This window comes from Xenopus laevis, chromosome 3L, assembly GCF_017654675.1.
Source record: "Xenopus laevis strain J_2021 chromosome 3L, Xenopus_laevis_v10.1, whole genome shotgun sequence".
Classification (NCBI taxonomy): domain Eukaryota; kingdom Metazoa; phylum Chordata; class Amphibia; order Anura; family Pipidae; genus Xenopus; species Xenopus laevis.
The window spans coordinates 152,865,290-152,885,749 of NC_054375.1; the positions used below are offsets into that span (position 1 = coordinate 152,865,290).

The 20,460-nt window shown below is 40.8% G+C and overlaps 1 protein-coding gene across 1 annotated transcript; it reads right to left on the minus strand.

Moving 5' to 3' along the window:
* Window positions 1-5,770: 5,770 nt before the first annotated feature.
* On the minus strand, window positions 5,771-13,474 carry LOC121401657 (NXPE family member 3-like; the record flags this gene model as incomplete). Its single annotated transcript, XM_041587342.1, has 5 exons — window positions 5,771-6,468; window positions 7,625-7,840; window positions 8,030-8,100; window positions 8,278-8,498; window positions 12,929-13,474. Coding segments are annotated over 5 exons (1,587 nt in total), but the record flags the coding sequence as incomplete, so codon positions are not given.
* Between the last annotated feature and the right edge of the window lie 6,986 nt (window positions 13,475-20,460).

A 20,460-nucleotide genomic window follows, 5' to 3' on the forward strand; every position in this document is an offset into this window, starting at 1 on the left:
AAGTGGATACGTTTTCCTCCTCAAAGACAAGCCTTTTAGCTAGGAAGCTTTGGCAGGATCATCGGCTTAACTAGATATTACTGGGCCCCACGGCAAATTATTTTTCAGGCCCACAAAAATGTTTCGTGGATGACTTGTTTTTTCAATATTTTTTGAAACTGTGTATGAATTAGGGCCTCATGGGGCCCCTATACCTCCTGGGCCCCTCTGCAGCTGCAGGGTCTGCTTCCTCTATAGTTACGCTCCTGGGCAAGATCAGGCCTATCGTCCCATCAACTAAGACTGCAGATGGGACAGTTATTAAAACCCCATCTTATATTGTTACTCATTTTCATGAATTTTATGCAAATTTACATTTCTTTGCTCCTCATTCTCGTTTAGATAAAGAGGCACTACTGCCATCTGAAGTTAATGAAATTGACGCCTCAGGAGAATTCTTCCCTTAATGGCCCCCATTACTACAGAAGAAATAGAGGTAGCCACTAGCCATCTAAAGAACACTTCCAGTCCAGTCCCTGACAGTTTCCACCCTTCTTACTACACAAAGTTTTGCAATCTATTACTTCCAAATTTACTAGAACTTTTTAACGAGATGCTTCAAGGTCATTCGTTGTCTTGGGAAATGTTATACGCCAATCTGTCCCTCCTTCCCAAACCCAATAAAGACTTAACCTTTGTTCAAAACTACCATCCTATCTCTGTTCATAATGTGGATGGATATAAGCATATTTTCACAGATTCTAGCAGCTCGCTTAAACGCATAGCTTCCCCAGTTAATCCACCAGGATCAATCAAGCTTGGTTTCCGAAAGGCAGACACCACATGCAGATTCATTAATATTATTTAAGACACAATTTTTTCAAAAACTCCATTGTTGGCCCTTATGCTTGTTATACATAAGGCTTTTAACTACATTTGACTACCTAAATATAGTATTACAGGCCCCTTTCTGGATGCCCTCAGAGTTTTGTATAAGCACACAATAGCTCATTTAAAATGTTTAGGCAGACAATCATTGGCTATCTCTATAGCAAGAGGCACACCCCAAGGATGTCCTTTATCCCCACTCCTCTTGTCCTTTGCTATCAAGCAATTGGCACTTTCAATTTAACAGGACACTGATATCTCTATATATATAAAATCTCACCAAATTTATAAATTGAGTATGCCGATGACATCAATCTTACCCTAACTAAACCCCTTCTAAGCCTTCCTAATCTTTTCAATGTCCTTGATAAATTTCATAAACTTTTGGGCCTCCAAGTTAGTATACCTGAGCACCAATTAAAGCTTTTTTTAATTAAAATTTCCTTTTCATTGGAGGAAACACTCAGTGGATTGCTTAGGTGTCAAATTCACAAAATCATATCATACTTTATATAAGGCCGACTTTCCCTTTCTTATAAACAAATTTCATAGTTTTTGAAAGAATTCAGCTTTCCAGTAGTGGTCAGATAACAAATTTTGCATCAGATATGAAATTATCATTCCGAGGTCTGAAATCATTCTCCCAATTTCGTAACTCTCATGCCACCCCTAATACTGAGATATTTCACTATAATCAGCTTTCTCGCTTTTATGACTCTCAGTCTCCCCACCAAGAAAAATTAGAGAAAGTTCATTATATGAACATTGTTGCCGCAATATAATTTCACTAATTTACTCCAAACTGAATGAAGTCGATCTACTTTCCACAATTACAAGGCAACATGAGAGGATGATCTGGGTTCTTCCATTTTGCTCACAACCTGGGCAGAGGTTTGGTTATCTATCAGGAATCTTTACTCCAATGTAGGAGTAAAAGAAATAGCATATAAGGAGATGTTTGTTGGTATCTTACTTTTATTCATAAGTATGCCATCAATTAAATTTTCCATCTACATGGTTTAGGGGTTGCTCGGTTAGAGTAGACTACCTTCACGCTGGGTGGCATTGTCCTATTTTTTAAGATCTATGGACTGAATATTATCAAATGACTTCTCAGATTATAGGAGTAACCAGTGAGCCTACCATTGAATCAGTATTATTATCCTTACCTTATACTAAACTTCAGGGCCGGAACTAGGGGTAGGCAGAGTAGGCACGTGTCTAGGGCAGAAAACTCTGGGGGCGCCTGGGCAGCAACTTCTCTGCTTCTCCTACCCTCTAGTCCGGTCCCCACTTGCAGCTGTAGGTGACATGTGTGCTCTTTTTAGCACAAGCATGCAATTCCTATCTGCTGCATCTTATTTTCACGAATGTGCACGTCCTTTTTTATGCACATGCGCGCGGTGCCTAGGGCGCCTGGCCGGGTTGGCCCGGCGCTGCTAAACTTGCATAACAGTCACGCAAACTTGTTTTCTAAAATCCTGGCAGCTAGCCGCTGCGTCATTGCTTTACATTGGCTAGTCGCCTCACTTTCTGTTACTTTGGTCATTGATAGGCTTACATTTATTCAACCTATGCATTACCTTTCAACCCTCCTGGATGAAAAACTAGACCTTCATATTGCCATCTCGTCACCATGGGATCATTTCCTTTCCAATAAACCATAACAGCTGAAATGCCCATGATAATATTGGGATGTATATAACCTTCACAATGTTACTCTATTATGTAATTTTTAGTTTGTTCTTATTTTCTTCACTTGTTTTATTTGAATTTAGTTTATTGTGTTTACTAATTGTATGCTGTAACTTCAGTACTACCTACATGTGGAGTTCTTTTTTTATTATATACTACCTCTGGGACTTACCAATACACACTATGACATTTTCTTTTCTTTGTAATAATAAATAATAAATTGCTATAATAAAGATTTATAAAAAAAAAAGTATTTATGGGCCCTAAAATTTGGTGGGGGGGTGCAGAGAGGACTTGATTCTGCTTTCATCTGGTATGGTGCCTACGGATTGGAGAAAAGCTAATGTAATTCCTATATTTAAAAAGGGATTACGATCTCAGCCTGGCAATTATAGGCCAGTAAGCTTGACATCTGTGGTGGGCAAATTATTTGAAGGCTTGTTAAGGGATCACATTCAAAATTTTGTCCTAGTGAATGTCATTATGAGCAACAATCAGCATGGCTTTATGAAGGATAGGTCATGTCAGACACATTTGATTGCATTTTATGATGTGGTAAGTAAGATTCTGGACAGTGGAGGGGCGGTAAATATGATCTATTTGGATTTTGCCAAAGCGTTTGATACTGTGCCCCACAAACGACTGCTTTCTAAACTAAGGTCTGTTGGGCTTAATGAAGTCGTTTGCACATGGATAGGAAACTGGCTACAGGATCAGGTACAGAGGGTGGTTGTTAATGGGACATTCTCTACTTGGAGTAAGGTTCTTGGTGGGGTCCCTCAGCTCGTTATTGGGTCCACTTTTATTTAATTTGTTAATTAATGACCTAGTGGAGGGTATTGTAAGTAATGTATCAGTGTTTGATAAATGTAAAGTCATGCACCTGGGATGTAAAAATTTGCAGCCAGTAACGTAACTAGGGGGCACGGGTGCAGGCCATGCATCCGGACCCTCCTCATCTACACAAACCGACTGAGGGGGTGCGAACCCACCCCTTCACCCCTGGTAGTTCCGCCACTGTATGTAGCCACTTATACCCTTAATGGGACTGCACTAGGCAAATCCATTCTGGAAAAGGACCTTGAAGTCCTTGTAGATAATAAACTTGGCTGTAACAAGCAATGCCAGTCAGCAGCATCAAGGGCAAATAAGGTCTTGAGCTGTATTAAATGGGGCAGAGAGTCACAGGAGGAGGGGGTCATTCTTCCACTGTATAGAGCACTTGTAAGGCCCCATCTAGAATATGCCGTTCAGTTTTGGTCTCCATCACTCAAACAGGACATTATTGTATTAGAGAGGGTACAGAGAAGGGCAACTAAGCTGGTAAAGGGAAAATCTTAGCTATGAGGAAAGACTGGCCAAATTGGGGATGTTCACACTGGAGAAGAAGCGCTTAAGGGGTGATATGATAACTATGTATAAATATATAAGGGGATCATATAATAATCTCTATAATGATTTATTTACCAGTAGGTCTTCCCAGCTGACACAAGGTCACCCATTCCGATTAGAAGAAAAGAGGTTCCAGCTAAATATTGGGAAGGGGTTTGTTACAGTGAGAGCTGTGAAAATGTGGAATTGTCTCCCTGAATCAGTGGTACAGGCTGATACATTAGATAGGTATAAGAAGGTGTTGGATGGTGTTTAGCAAGTGAGGGAATACAGGGATATGGGAGATAGCTCATAGTACAAGTTGATCCAGGGACTGGTCCCATTGCATCTCCGAGTCAGGAAGGAATTTATTTCCCCTTCTGAGGCAAATTGGAGAGGCTTTTTTGCCTTCCTCTGGATCAACCAGCTCTTGGCAGGCAGGTTATATATATAGACTTAAAAGGTTGAACTTAATTGACGAAACTTACTATGTTACATGAAGAGACCGGTTATTTGTTAAAATATTGCACATGCTTTATTATAGATAAATAAGAATTTCAACACTGCTCCACCCCCATATATATTGAATTTGCAAATATTTTTCTCACTTAGGGAGAGATGGTATCTATAGTAACAGTGGGATAATAGTCTCTGGGAAGGGAGTGTGACTATGGGATAGCAGGTATAGTAGGGAGAGATGGTGCCTATAGTAACAGTGGATAATAGTCTCTGGGAAGGGAGTGTGACTGTGGGATAGCAGGTATAGTAGGGAGAGATGGTGCCTATAGTAACAGTGGATAATAGTCTCTGGGAAGGGAGTGTGACTGTGGGATAGCAGGTATAGTAGGGAGAGATGGTGCCTATAGTAATAGTGGATAATAGTCTCTGGGAAGGGAGTGTGACTGTGGGATAGCAGGTATAGTAGGGAGAGATGGTATCTATAGTAACAGTGGGATAATAGTCTCTGGGAAGGGAGTGTGACTATGGGATAGCAGGTAAAGTAGGGAGAGATGGTGTCTATAGTAACAGTGGGATAATAGTCTCTGGGAAGGGAGTGTGACTGTGGGATAGCAGGTATAGTAGGGAGAGATGGTGCCTATAGTAACAGTGGATAATAGTCTCTGGGAAGGGAGTGTGACTGTGGGATAGCAGGTATAGTAGGGAGAGATGGTGCCTATAGTAACAGTGGGATGATAGTCTCTGGGAAGGGAGTGTGACTGTGGGTAGCAGGTATAGTAGGGAGAGATGGTGCCTATAGTAATAGTGGATAATAGTCTCTGGGAAGGGAGTGTGACTGTGGGATAGCAGGTATAGTAGGGAGAGATGGTGCCTATAGTAACAGTGGATAATAGTCTCTGGGAAGGGAGTGTGACTGTGGGATAGCAGGTATAGTAGGGAGAGATGGTGCCTATAGTAACAGTGGGATGATAGTCTCTGGGAAGGGAGTGTGACTGTGGGTAGCAGGTATAGTAGGGAGAGATGGTGCCTATAGTAATAGTGGATAATAGTCTCTGGGAAGGGAGTGTGACTGTGGGATAGCAGGTATAGTAGGGAGAGATGGTGTCTATAGTAACAGTAGGATAATAGTCTCTGGGAAGGGAGTGTGACTGTGGGATAGCAGGTATAGTAGGGAGAGATGGTGCCTATAGTAACAGTGGATAATAGTCTCTGGGAAGGGAGTGTGACTGTGGGATAGCAGGTATAGTAGGGAGAGATGGTGCCTATAGTAACAGTGGGATGATAGTCTCTGGGAAGGGAGTGTGACTGTGGGTAGCAGGTATAGTAGGGAGAGATGGTGCCTATAGTAATAGTGGATAATAGTCTCTGGGAAGGGAGTGTGACTGTGGGATAGCAGGTATAGTAGGGAGAGATGGTGCCTATAGTAATAGTGGATAATAGTCTCTGGGAAGATACTGTGGTACCACAGTAACAGCTTAGACTGTGTATAATGGAAGGCCTCAAAAAGTTTGTTTTAGTTTTGGATCTAAATGCCTGTATGAGCTCATTTGGGGCAGATATAGGACAACATGAGGTCCACTTCGTTTCTGATAACTGGAGCTCCTGGGTGGATATTATCAGGAAGGTAATGGCAGGAGGTCATGTCCCAAACATCCAGGATAGTTACAGCCATGCCCTTGAAGATAGCTCTGAGTAAAATGTCCAGCTGAAGGGAGAGCCAGTCGCTGCCATAAATCGATTTGTAGCCAGTGTTAGCCGACTTAATCAGCACAGTGGTCTTAGGACTCCGGAAAAGCAGAGAGGAAATCGCCCTCCGTAACCTAAACAACCTCTGTATATATACACTGACTGGGTATGTGGTGAAGTGGGCCCACAGTGTAAAGACCACGACAGTTTGTGGTCCACCACCAATCCCATACAGATGGGCTGCCTCATAGTGCAGGTCAGAGATCATAGTCTTGGCAGTGCGCAGAGGCTTTCCATGTGCCCGCCATCTCATCACCAGGCCAACGTCTGGATCCACAGCTAGCAAGGGGCCAGACTGGTAATTTACATGCAGATCAATTCTTTTTAGAGCTGAAGAAAGGATCATAAAGAATTACGTTTAGTGTTCTACGTCTCCTTCTCATATCCCTGTTAGACTCTAAACACTAGATCTATTAAATATAGCCGGTGAGTCTACTCTGTGCAGATAACATTCATTCCAACAGCATAACCCTACATCATAATTCCCTTTCTATCATCCCACCCTCCTCTTACAACTCTTATCAGCAGAGGACAACAAGGGGCCATAAACAAAGTCCAAATTTAGTAACAGCTTGGCATGGCTCCCCCAATCCATCCAATGCCAACGTTTACCTGAGGACAAAACAATCATATGGCTAGCTTTGATTTAACACTTATGGCAATGTGGCTAAAGAAGTAGACCACTACTTGTATGGCCAACTTATTTTTTTCTTTGTCCTTGTAACTCTACTCTTCTTTTGACTCTTTGCATGACACATATTTCCTTTTACTGTATCAAGAATTATATTACTAACACTGACAAACCCACCCAGAGAGTAGGTGGGATCAGGGGGAAAGATTTAAGGGCAAATGTTTGGTTGTTATGGGTTACTGTACTAGCTTTGATTTGCACTGCTTTGCACCGTATTCCATGCACATAGTACATATAGGGGCACATTTACTTACTGTAGCTCGAGTGAAGGAAAAGAAGAAAAAATACTTCGAATTTCAAATGTTTTTTTTTGGCTACTTCGACCTTCGACTACAACTTCGAATCGAACGATTCGAAATAAAAATCGTTCGACTATTCGACCATTCGATAGTCGAAGTACTGTCTCTTTAAAAAAACTTCGACCCCCTAGTTCGCCACCTAAAACCTACCGAGGTACAATGTTAGCCTATGGGGAAGGTCCCCATAGGCTTTCTAGCAAATTTTTGATCGAAGGAATTTTGTTCGGTCGATGGATAAAAATCCTTTAATCGTTCAATTTGAAGGTTTTAATCATTCGATTGAACGATTATTCGGAACGAATATCGCTAAATCCTTCGACTTTGATATTCGAAGTTGAAGGATTTAACTTTGATATTTGAATATTGAGGGTTAATTAACCCTCAATATTCAACCATTAGTAAATGTGCCCCATAATGTATTGTCTAGTTATAGGGAAAGTTTGAATTAACATTTAATGCGGCAAGTTTTATTCTATTATTTTATGAATCTTCTTACTTGGTATGAATCTTTCCAGATACTCAAACCACTGACGTAGAGTGGAATCCCCAAACATGTGTATGTCCTTCCCTTTAAGGCAGTCACGAGCATCAGATGGACTGGGAAAATGTCTCCCCAGACAGACCAACGATGTCCAGATGTCATTATAATAAAACCCAGAAGGTTGACTTGGTTCCTGGCCAGGAGAACAGACTTGAAGTCTAGATGTGAGACCTACAAAAAATAGGTGGTATTGGGGGAGGGATAATATAAGTAGGGTAGGAAAGAGAGACAGTAACAGAAAAATAGTGTAAGGGATTTGGGAGGAAGAGCAGAAGGAAACCCAATGATAAGATTTAAGACATAAGACCATAGAAGAGGCTTTACTGCTTATAGTCCCTGAGTATATAGTTGGTCTGTTACCAGTAGAGTTGGTGGCTGGCTCTATCTTGATTGAAGTAAAAGCTCCTTTAATATTCTGAGCAGTGACAGATCTGAGTGAGAGATTTAGGCGTTTAGTGAGGGCTGGGTTTCCCCAAGGCAGGTGGTTAGTAGGCAGTCAGTCTTTAGTCAGTACTTTAGGACAGCCTAGTTCATTGGCAGCCATTAGAGGGGAGCAAATCACTTGTCTTTCTTATAAATAAAGTTTCGGTATTCAGTATCCCACTCACCTTCTGAAAAAAGAATCCTCCAGTGAGTTGGTGACTGTGCGGTACCCGCCCATGGAGTGATAGACCAATGAGTCGCATGGCATCTTCTGGGGTTTTAAGCACTGCCAGGGGTCCCCAGTCACAGGATCACTGTAGTTACATACGTCTCCTCCTCGGACTGCAATGTTACACTCTTTTACTTCACTGCTCCCATTAAAATGAAAATATCCATTAAAATACACCTGTGGGAAAAATGGCAACCCTTACACACTGAACACCCTTGTGCTTTGCAAGCTGAAAGTATGATAATCCCCTGCCCTTGCTTTCCTCCCTCCTGCTTCATTAGAGGTTCCTTTATCTCGATTGTTTATATGTTCTCCTATGAAATAATAATATCACCTGCAGAAGCTAGCAGTGGGAGTGGCCTAGCAAGCAAGGGGTATTAAACTACCAAAAGAGGGGGCACAGAACATAAAATATGTTGATCACCCACCACGTGGAACAGGTGGTCCAGGTGCACCAGCACCAGACCCTCAGCTTAGGGAGAGGATAAACCAGTAATATACAAGAAGGGGTGTATCGGGCACTCGAAAAACTCCACAAGGGCCGCCAAAAATAAGGTTAAAAATTTGATATTTATTGTAGATTCATTAAAAAAGGAACAATACTGTATCTCCATTGGCCCTAAGCATTTCGCCCTAACAAGCAAGGGGGCCTCTACAGAGAGATACTATGACACTATGCTGGCATCAAGCGGGTAAAGTACAGTACAGAATTTGTAAGCATGTCTACTTCTATACTACCTCCATGCAGTAGGGGATGAAGTGCACTTAGCAAACAAGAACAGATTCATTTAGGGAAGCGTAGACATTCTACACAAGGAAGTTTATAAATATTAATGCGGTATAAATTGTATTTCCCTTTTGCTCCATTCTGAAACATTTACTATGAGGGCTACAGGACATGGAGATATGGGGCGATTAAGCAGATCAGACCTGGCAGCACTGGAACTATTTCAGCCTGGAACTAATACTGGAACTGGAATTAATATCAGCAATATGGCTGATATTTATCATTGTGTGTTCCATATAATAGTTAGTAGGAGCAGAAGTTAGGCTGGAATGGTGAGGGTCCCTAAAGTAACCTTACAAAGGGTGGTGGTAAATGGAACATTTTCTAATTGGACCAGTGTTGTTAGTGGAGTACCACAGGGCTCTGTACTAGGTCCCTTGCTTTTCTACTTGTTTATTAATGACCTGGAGGTGGCCATTGAAAGTCCTGTTTCTATTTTTGCAGATGAGACTAAATTGTGCAGAACTATAGGTTCCATGCAGGATGCTGCCACTTTGCACAGTGATTTGTCTAAACTGGAAAACTGGGCAGCAAACTGGAAAATGAGGTTCAATGTTGATAAATGCAGGTTATGCACTTTGGCAAAAATAATATAAATGCAAGTTATACACTAAATGGCAATGTGTTGGGAGTTTCCTTAAATGAGAAGGATCTAGGGGTCTTTGTAGATAACAAGTTGTCTAATTCTGGGCAGTGTCATTCTGTGGCTACTAAAGCAAATAAAGTTCTGTCTTGTATAAAAAATTAACTCAAGGGATGAAACATAATTATGTCTCTTTATACCGTAGGTCCCTGTGAGGTCTCATCTGGAGTATGGGGGCAGTTTTGGACTCCAGTCCTTAAGAGGGATATAAATGAGCTGGAGAGAGTGCAGAGACTAAGTGCAACTAAACTGGTTAGAGGGAGGGAAGAGTTAAATTATGAGGGGAGACTGACAAGGTTGGGGTTGTTTTCTCTGGAAAAAAGGCGCTTGTGAGGGGACATGATTAGACTTTACAAGTACATTAGAGGACATTATAGACAAATAGCAGGGGACCTTTTTACCCATAAAGAGAATCACGTACCAGAGGCCTCCCCTTCAGACTAGAAGAAAAGAAGTTTCATTTGAAGGAACAGAGTAGGGGGTTCATCACAGTGAGGACAGTGAGGTTGGGGAATGCACTGCCGGGTGATGTTGTGATGCTGATTCAGTTAATGACTATAAGAGGGACTTGGATGATTTCTTGGACAGACATAATATCAAAGACTATTGTGATACAACAATTAGTATAGATAGGGTTATATATCATTTATGTGACTGTATGGAGGGGTCAGTGTGTGTATGTATAGACACTGGGTTTTATTTAGAGGGGTTGAACTTGATGGTCTTTTTTCAGCCTGATTTAACTATGTAACTATGTAACTATGTAACTATGTAACTATGTAACTATGTAACCTTAGGCACAGTGTCTACTAATCTAATCTATTTTTTTATCGCTTCATCTACTTCTCATCACCATATTTTTCTGCTCACTTGTTTCCTGTTCTATTTCTCTTTTCTATCTCCTGTTCTATCTCTTTTAGCATATACTTTTTTTTATTTCTCTCCTTTTCTACTTGCCCTTGTTGCTCTCACGATGGGACTAGGGGTATGCAGACAAAGTGAACAATTACAACTGGAATTTGTCATAACATTAGACATGGAGGGAGGTAAAAGGAGAATTAAGAAATGATATATGAGGTGTTGGAGAAGATACAAGAAAGAACCAAGAATTTCATATGCAGAAGGGGGAAACAGTAAGGGACATCCTCAGAGAGAAGAAAATAAAGGGGTAACAAAGAAGAGAAGAGAAAGAAGGGAGTAAATTGACACAGAGGAAGAAGTGAAGAGAAGGGAACAAGGGGGGGGGTAGATTTCACATGATGGGTACAGAAGATAAAAGTGGGAAAAGTGGAAATAATGTCACCTTAAAGATACTAAAGGACAAAGAGAATGGTAGTCATGAAATAGGAAAAGGGTAGAATAGAGCAGCAGCTTGGAAAAGAGAAAACAGAATTCTCCATTAAGTCATGGGGCCAAACAGCAGTGAGATCATTTTTTTAAATACCTGCAGGGGTCTTGGTTAAAGGAAGAAGACCTCTACATGGTGGGGAATTTAGGACAACGGGCTTGGTCGCCACATGGGTCCACAAAAGCCTGAAACCTCCCATTAACCTCCTGATATGGGATGGTTTATCTCTTATGTCTATAAACAAAACTAGGCTTTTTCTAGCTAAAACTTTTATAAGATCTGAATGAACTACTTTACAATGTGTTAAAACTATACTCTCCTTGGCTTCAAGACCTAAAATTGGTTAAAACACCAAAAAAAATGTCCCATAACAAAAAGTTTTGCTACAGAACCAGTACGTCCCGTGCTTCTCTCGGGCTTCACTGTGGATATGTAGATACAAAAGTTGGGATAAGACTCTAATTTTCTAACATGATCGTCAAAACCCATGCGCCGCTCACCGTAAAACATTTTTGGTCCGAATTCCTCCCGCCCCGGACCCTTTGCTTGAACCTTGGAGCCGCTATGTTATAGCTGGTATGCCATAACAAAAAATGCTCCATAAAAAATACAAATTCTATTAAAAATGCCATGTTAATAATATAATATAAATACAGACCCCATTGTATCCTGCCTTACGCGTTTCATACCCTCTGGCTAATCATTGGCAATTACAAAGCCATAATACCAAACAGAATCAACTCCTACCATTCTGACATAAAACCACTCAAAAGATTAATGCCACGTTTGGTATCCCAAAACCCACAACAACAGCCGCCTTTTGCTTCGGGAAGAGCCCTCCGCTACATGGATGCCACAAGGTCTTAATTTGAGAGAACCAAGGGGGTAGTTCTGGGCAGACATGGGAACCGTAACGTATGACAGGAGGGACAGGCTTAGAGCTAAGTGTAGTCATAGAACAGGCCGGTGTCAAAACCAATCAGTCCTGCAGTACAGAGTCAGGATCCAGAGGAATAGTCAGTAACAGGCAAAGGTCGGTACAGGCAGTGATTCAGCAGAGGTCAGGGACAGGCACAAATCAGACACAGGAAAACCAGACAATAAGCGCAACCAGGAACTACATGACATTAGGCTGATGTTGGGCTACAGGAAGTAGGATGTGGCGCCCCAAAATATTTGAATTTCGCTCTAAGCGCGATGATGTCATTAGAAAATATGCAAGCGTCAAACCCAGGTATTATCACATTTAAACCTGCTTGTTCATTAAATAGCAATGTTACAGGTGTACCTTTCTGGGTAAATAATATAAAAATTTCAATAAGTCAAAAGGCAAACAAAGCATTATTATACATTGATAAATTGGTATTTTGTATAGAATCATTTTTCTTATGGGACACTCTTTTTTGTTTTGTTAGCCCTTGACACTGGGGACTGTGTAACATAAACCTTGGCCCTTTTTGACTGGTTATAATTTAATACATTTAATACAACAAATAATTGGTTACAAACCCAATTTAATTTGTCATCTGCTTCTAATTTCTTTTGTTTATTACTTTATTTAGCAGAATGTTTTTATCACTTAACACTGTTTTCTCGTATGTTTTTCTAATAGTATCTGTTCTTTATCCTCTTTCGAATCTATCCCATAGCCCCAAAGCTCTCCTCTGAAAGGCTTCCCACGGGCATCAAGTCCTCTGTATAAGTAGGAACTGTCCCAGTGAGATATCCACCAGGAGAAACTATTTTCAAATGATAAGAAATGCAATGGTAGCAGACCACAACAATGCTGGTAACTGACACTTTTGTTAAGTACAACATCACACATTTACCTTTTCTGGATGGCTTTCTCGTTTGTTCTTCAGGACACACACAGCCTCGCTTGAGTGAATCAACCGGATGTTCACCTGGGCCTCCCCTTCCCATGGAAGAAGAAATGTTGCTAAATAGGTGCCATTGTTAAGATCCTTTACATGTCCTGTGACCCCAGCTTTAACCTTTCTGGAATGAAGCTTGGCTTGGAAGAAGTCCCCACCATAGGACTTAAGCTTTCCATAGTGATCTTTGGCTGTGATAAGAACTTCTAATGTTTCTCCAATGCTGTATATGGAACGTGGATTCATCAGCTCATACCAGCACTGCTTGGGGTTGGTGGAAAGACTGAAGTTGGTAATGGAAGATGGAGGTGAAGGCCAGTCTATCAGTTTGAGAAGGTCTGCCAACTCTGATTCTTCATATTTAAGGTTGGAGTTCTTAACACTGGCTTTTTTGGGAGAAGGAAGATGATATTGATCCAAAGATTCTGTTGGCAGAATTCTGTAGAAAAACTGTAAATGATATATATCAGTTACCAACCAATCGAAAGTGCTGAACTGCAATGGGTAAGGTTAGCCTTGGTTAACATCGTTATCAGAGGCAATAAAGGTCAATGAAATGTTTTGTGGATAAGAAAAATGGTGATTTTTCTTGCCTTCATCTGAAAACACCTGTACACAGCTATGTGGAACGTGAGCCCAAAACAGCATTAAAAATTGTAGCAGAACTACGTTTTCTTTTATTAAAGAGACACAATCCATCTATTGCATACGACAAAAATTTAATAGTGTAAAAGTCCATGAAAATGTGAGCTTCCACTTTAATATAAGCTCATTCTTCAAGCCACGCTATGTCATAATTTTCCCTGTTGTAGGTAAGTGAATTCTTCTTTTTATAGCCTATGGGAAGGGTGTTTTAGAATTGGTTGTCTGTGTAATATTATACAGAAACATGTTGTTTATAGCTTGATCATTATATTCTTGTATTGCTCATACAGATAATGCTGTTAAAAATAACCTTCTATGATCACCGAGTTATGAACCCCATTACTCTACAAGCACTACCTGCTGGTGCCCATTCCTTACTTAGTGCATAATTCCACTTCTGTAACACAATATATGGCTCCAAATACTCAACAATGCTCTGAGGATTCAAAATATGTTTTAAAATTTTGAATTATTTAAATAAAATGGAGTCTATGGGAGATGGCCTTCCCAGAATTCTGAGCTTTTTGGAAAAGGGGTTTCTGGATAACGGATCCACTATCTGCCTGTGCATCAATGGTGACAGAGAGCTTCCATCCTTTTCAGTGACACAAGGCACAGAAGGGATATTGGGTGTTTCTCTACTGGCTGATGTATACAATGGGAGACAAAGACCTAATGGTGTGAAGGCAATGGCATCTAGAGGCAGCCAGGAGTGGGTTTACTGGCCAGAAATCCCACCAGCCTAAGATCTAAAATGTTGATCGGCTCCCCATCTACAGGTTTGATAAAAACAAAACATTACAAAGTATCACCCTCCAAATAGACAGTAGGTCACCTCAAATGATGAGCCCATTGCCGTCCCACTCCCCTAGAGATGTTCTCTCTATTGACTTGTTTGTTTTGACCACAAACTCTATAGTCAAAATCAAAAAGTCTCTTGGGAGGTTATTTATTAAAGTCTGAATGCCAAAAACTTGAAAAAAAATCAAGTTTTTGTTACTATAAAATCTGAATTTTTAGTGAAAAAGAAAACTAAAATTTTTTGTCATTTATTATACCCCGAGGATGGAAAAAGTCTGAATCTGAAAATCCAGCATCTCAAACCTGGCGAGATTGTAAATAAATCAAAGGAAGAAGTCCCAAAACTATCCTGATCTTTGATGGATTTTGTAGTTTTCGGGCAAAAACCCAAAAAATCTTACAATTCTAATTTTCTGACAATTTTCAAAAAAATTTTCCCAAACTGGAATATATCCGGCATATGTATTGGGAAATAACGGGAAATAACCCGTGTGGATTTGGTCGAATTCTGTTTCAGAAAATAATGGGATTAATTCTGATTTTGATAAATAACCCCCTTAGTGTTCAGTATGAGATAGTATGTCAGTATATCTTATAGCTGTACCCCCATCACTTACCCCTGCCATGAATGTCATGCAGCACAAGAGAAAGAAGAACTTCTTTCCACCAAAGCCCATGGTCCCTGGTTTTGTAGCACAGAGAGAAGGCTTGTAACTGTGCAACACCAACCTGCTCACATGAGAATGAAGCAAGGTCCTACTTGCCTCTCTGTCGTACAGAGAACAGTAGCACAAGGAAGTTTACATATTAACTGCGTGCTGCATGGTTCTCCATACCCTTCCTTGTTCTAATTTATATATGCAAATTAGCTTTAAGATCCAGTTCAGGGATGTGCTTCATGGACTTGTGTCTTTGCTAAACCAACACTATCAACCTGGCCTGGCCTCATTCACTGCATCTCCAACCAACACACTGGGACCTCATGCAATTGGCTCTGAAAATGTATCCTCCCTCTCTAGTTGGCCAAGCTTTTTCTACTACTCCAACCCCAAGAGGACTCCCTTCCTGCAGGTAGGCCCCATTCATGTAGAACACTGAAATTCTTCATAAAGATGTAATTTTACTAAAACCTTGAGAAACAGCCTTACTTACTGAAGGAGATGATCAGTAGGTCGGTGAGTCGGTGACCAGGGAATCTAGCAGAGTGGGGGGGTGAAGTGTATAAGGGGTGAGATGGGGAGACTGGTAAACTGGTAAACTTAAAGGGATACTGTCATGTGAAGAAATTTTTTTTCAAAACACATCAGTTAATAGTGCTGCTCCAGCAGAATTCTGCACTGAAATCTGTTTCTCAAAAGAGATTTTTTTTACATTTAATTTTGAAATCTGACATGGGGTTAGACATATTGCCAGTTTCCCAGGTGCCCCCAGTCATGTGACTTGTGCTCTGATAAACTTCAGTCACTCTTATCTGCTGTACTGTAAGTTGGAGTGATATCCCCCCAGTGTTGGACTGGGCCGACGGAACACCGGTAAAAAAAACAGGTGGGCCCCAGCCGGCCCAGATGTGCTTCCCCCGGCTACTGCATAAATAAATGACTGTGTGCCTTGTTGGTGAATGTTTGCACGCCATGGACCAGGTAATCGGAGTTATGGAGGGGGCCCGAGGACTGTGAGGAGGACCCTTTGTTTGCAGCCCCGGTGGGCCCCGAAGGCTCCAGTCTGACCCTGCTTACCCCCGGCAGCCTAACAACAGAACAATGGGAAGGTAACCAGATAGCAGCTCACTAACACAAGATAACAGCTGGCTGGTAGATCTAAGAACAGCACTCAATAGTAAAATCCAGGTCCCACTGAGACACATTCAGTTACATTGAGTAGGAGAAACAACAGCCTGCCAGAAAGCAGTTCCATCCTAAAGTGCTGGCTCTTTCTGAAAGCACATGACCAGGCAAAATGAGCTGAGATGGACCTACACACCAATATTACAACTAAATACACTTGCTGGTTCAGGAATGACATTTTATATTGTAGAGTCAATTATTTGCAGTGTAAACAGTGTCATTTAGAAATAAAAACGACATCATAAAAATCATGACAGAATCCCGGTTCCGGTTGAGAGAAGCAGTCCTGATTCCGGATCTCTGTCCCCATGCCCTCCCAGTTGCACTAAGTTGTTCCCAGTATCTCCAAAGCTCAGTGCGAGGCAAAGGACTGGGGGAGAGTTACGGCCAGTCTGGAGCTGCCTCAGTGCAGCAGTGCAGCGAGTCTCCATCCAACAGGAGGGCTCCTCACTCTCTCTATAAATCAAAGAGGAAGGTACAGGTAAGGCAGCGGCTTCCCACAAGTTCATCCATGACAGCTCCACTCTGTTCTGCACTAACCCCGTCACTGCACTTAATCTAATGCACTTTGTGTTTGCCCAACATTGCATCGGCGCAAGGAGCGCACTGGGCTCACTAATTCCTCCTTGTGGGAAGCCGCTGCCTTACCTGTACCATCCTCGTTGATTTATAGAGAGAGTGAGGAGCCCTCCTGTACCTACAACAACCCGGGAGTCACACATTGCCCTGGCCGGAGAATTTATCAAGCTCGCCGATAAATAAAGGACAAGCAAACCGCAAGCCAGCCGACTTCTTTATTTATTGCAGAACCACCTGCACATCTAAAGTTGGATGTAGACTCGCTGCACTGCTGCACTGAGGCAGCTCCAGACTGGCCGTAACTCTCCCCGCGTCCTTTGCCTTGCACTGAGCTGTGGAGATACTGGGAACAACTTAGTGCAACTGGGAGGGCATGGGGACAGAGATCCGGAATCAGGACTGCTTCTCTCAACCGGAACCAGACTGAGTTTTTCCTGAAGTCGCTCTGCCCGGGTGATTCCCTTTCCTTGTCTGCTCTTCTCAGTCAGCCGGGTGACAGGAAGGAGAAATCGAGCGCAGCAGGATGGATCGTCGCCCTGTCGCCTTTTCTGAAGAGGACAGGAAGTGGAGTTTCAGTAAGTTATTTCTTAATAAAGGCTTTGTAATTTTAAAGTTTAATTTGTCTTGGTGTTTATTTTTTGATGTGCCCTAACGAATGTTCTTAAAAAAAAATTTGCTGTTACTGTTCACATGTCATACAGAACAGCAAACTGGTTTCTGGATGGAAAGAAACCTACACTGCAACATAACAGCCACTAGAGGGAGAGCTTTAACCCTCGCCTCTTACCATACTTTGTATTGGGGCAGCAATGAATTGGTTTTCCACCACTAGAGGGAGTAATACACCTCTCTCATTACTTTGTGTTCAGGTTGAGAAGATCCCAAATGACATTTGAATCATATATATATATATAAATACATGTACCTACCAATTTTGTAATAAAAAGACGGCAACTGATTTGCTGAATAACTTTTATTTAATTACAAATGAAATATTCATAAATCCGTTTCCCCTTCATAAAAACAAAAAAAAATATGGGTATGGCTACTAACTCCTGAACTTAGTAGCAGAGCTAGAAGAAACTCAGTCTCATAGTGAGATAATTTAAAGATTTCTGTAAAACTGTGTCAGTGTCCCACTGGGTCCCTATAACTCCTGGACCCCCCACCCGGCAGTCAGAGGGTCTGTTTCTTACAGTTATGCCCTGTCTGTATATATTTTCTTCATTACATTTTGCAGTTGCTAAAAACAAGAGAAAGCAGTAAAACCCCACACTACATTACTAAAATTAATTATGATCTAATTATATAAGTGCTTAGTGCTATTATAATCATATGCTCAGTTCTCAATCAATTTAGCACCAACATACAATTAATGGTATTTCAATCGATTGTGTTAATACAAATAATGATTAAAGTGCTCAAGTGCTATAAATGAGGTGCTGTGACCTTCAATAAAATGTCTCTACACACAATTGATGAATAATCTAAAAGTTCATGGTTCTTATATGAATTAAATAAGGTGCTAGTGCTGTAGTTATCATTTTAAAGTGAGTTCATGGTATCAAACAATTAAAAATAAAGTGTCAGCAATTCATGAATAAAAGTTAGAAATGAGAAAATAGTATAGGGGTGGAGTTGTCCCGAAGAAACTGGCTGCGTTGTTCACCACACGTGGGAGAAAGGCAGAACACTGAGGACTGTGGTCTCGTTACTACGTTTACTTTTGCCTTGATAAAGCGTAAGAGAAACGTACGTCGGCGAGCCTTCAAACCCTTTTTTTTTTTAAAAAAAAAAAGCTCATCAATTGAAATCTTACCTTTTTAAACCTTAATTGAATCTCGGATCCAGAGAAATTTAATGGAATTGTAGCGCTACTAGCGCAGCATTCATTCCTGTTATTCTCTTATATCTCTAGAGGATTTGTTGGTTTTATAGCAAAGTTATCTCTCCTTACAAGACAGTTAAACGTAGTAACGAGACCACAGTCCTCAGTGTTCTGCCTTTCTCCCACGTGTGGTGAACAACGCAGCCAGTTTCTTCGGGACAACTCCACCCCTATACTATTTTCTCATTTCTGACTTTTATTCATGAATTGCTGACACTTTATTTTTAATTGTTTGATACCATGAACTCACTTTAAAACTATAACTACAGCACTAGCACCTTATTTAATTCATATAAGAACCATGAACTTTTAGATTATTCATCAATTGTGTGTAGATACATTTTGTTGAAGGTCACAGCACCTAATTTATAGCACTTAAGCACTTTAATCATTATTTGTATATAACACAATCGATTGAAATACCATTCACTGTATGTTGGTGCTAAATTGATTGAGAACTAAGCATATGATTATAATAGCACTAAGCACTTATATAATTAGATCTCAATTAATTTTAGTAATGTAGTGTGAGGTTTTACTGCTTTCTCTTGTTTTTAGTATCCCTATTCTGGTTTATATACCTCTACACGGCCTGAAATTGGGTAATACAAGTGAGTGAACATTAATTACAAGTGAACTATATTTTTGTTTGTGATTACATTTTGCAGTTGGGAAAGGAACTTTCCCTTACACCAAAGGAAAGGACATTTTACCATCAGTATAGGAAGGGTTTGCTTAGTGTAAGGGCAGTCAAGTTGTACAGAATTTACTACACTAACGGGGGAATGTAATAAAAATCGCTAACGGAAAAACTATTCGCAATGCGAAACGTTATGCCTTTGTGCGAACAAATTTTGCTTTGTGCGAATTTAATATAGCTTTTGCGAGCCCGGAAACTGTTTAGCGACCACTTCCGACAGTGAAAGACCATTTGCGAATTTTATAGTTTGCGCCAATGCGCAGTCAATGTAATAAAACTTCTTACTGAAAAAGTCGTTATGTTTGCTCCAAACGATTACGACACCTTCAAGCACTTCTTATTAGTGCGCAATTAAAATTCGCAATGCGCAATTAAAATTCGCAATGCAATAACAGTTTAAGGAACAATATTACATTGCGAGATGTGGATTTTTAGTCTTATTGGTGCGAATTGTTTTGCTCTTTGCGACTTTTATTACATTCCCCTGTATGTGGCCGACTGGTAATAAGTGAAATTACAGATTCTCTCATTGGACTTGGCTGCACGTCAGACAAGAAAGGACCTTCATTAATTTGGAGGAGTTTTTTATGACGTTCATCGTCATGTACAATGAGGTATTCTTAGTAACACTGCCGCTGCTCTATATTTGTATATCCCTGTAGTTCTGATACCACAGTCCTTTCTATTCTGTGATTTGCACAGGCCAATAGTGAAAGTGCCCCCTGGTGGGTGTGGTCAGGAACCCCAGTAACAAAAAAAATAATGAAGAAATTTGTGGCATTGCCTTGAACTATCTGCTACATGTACTGGACAGTTGACAGGATGACCTCTCTTTTACAGACAATGGGGATCTTTCACTTCTTCACTATTTACATATTGCACATCCTTTTCATAAAAAAATGAGATGTAATTATTGATACCCTGTCACTCCCATATTTACTAAGTTTGCATCTATTTCTCTCACCACATAATCTGGTTTCACAGTTACTGGGTCTGTGTCATCACACGAGCAGCATTTATAGGTATTGAC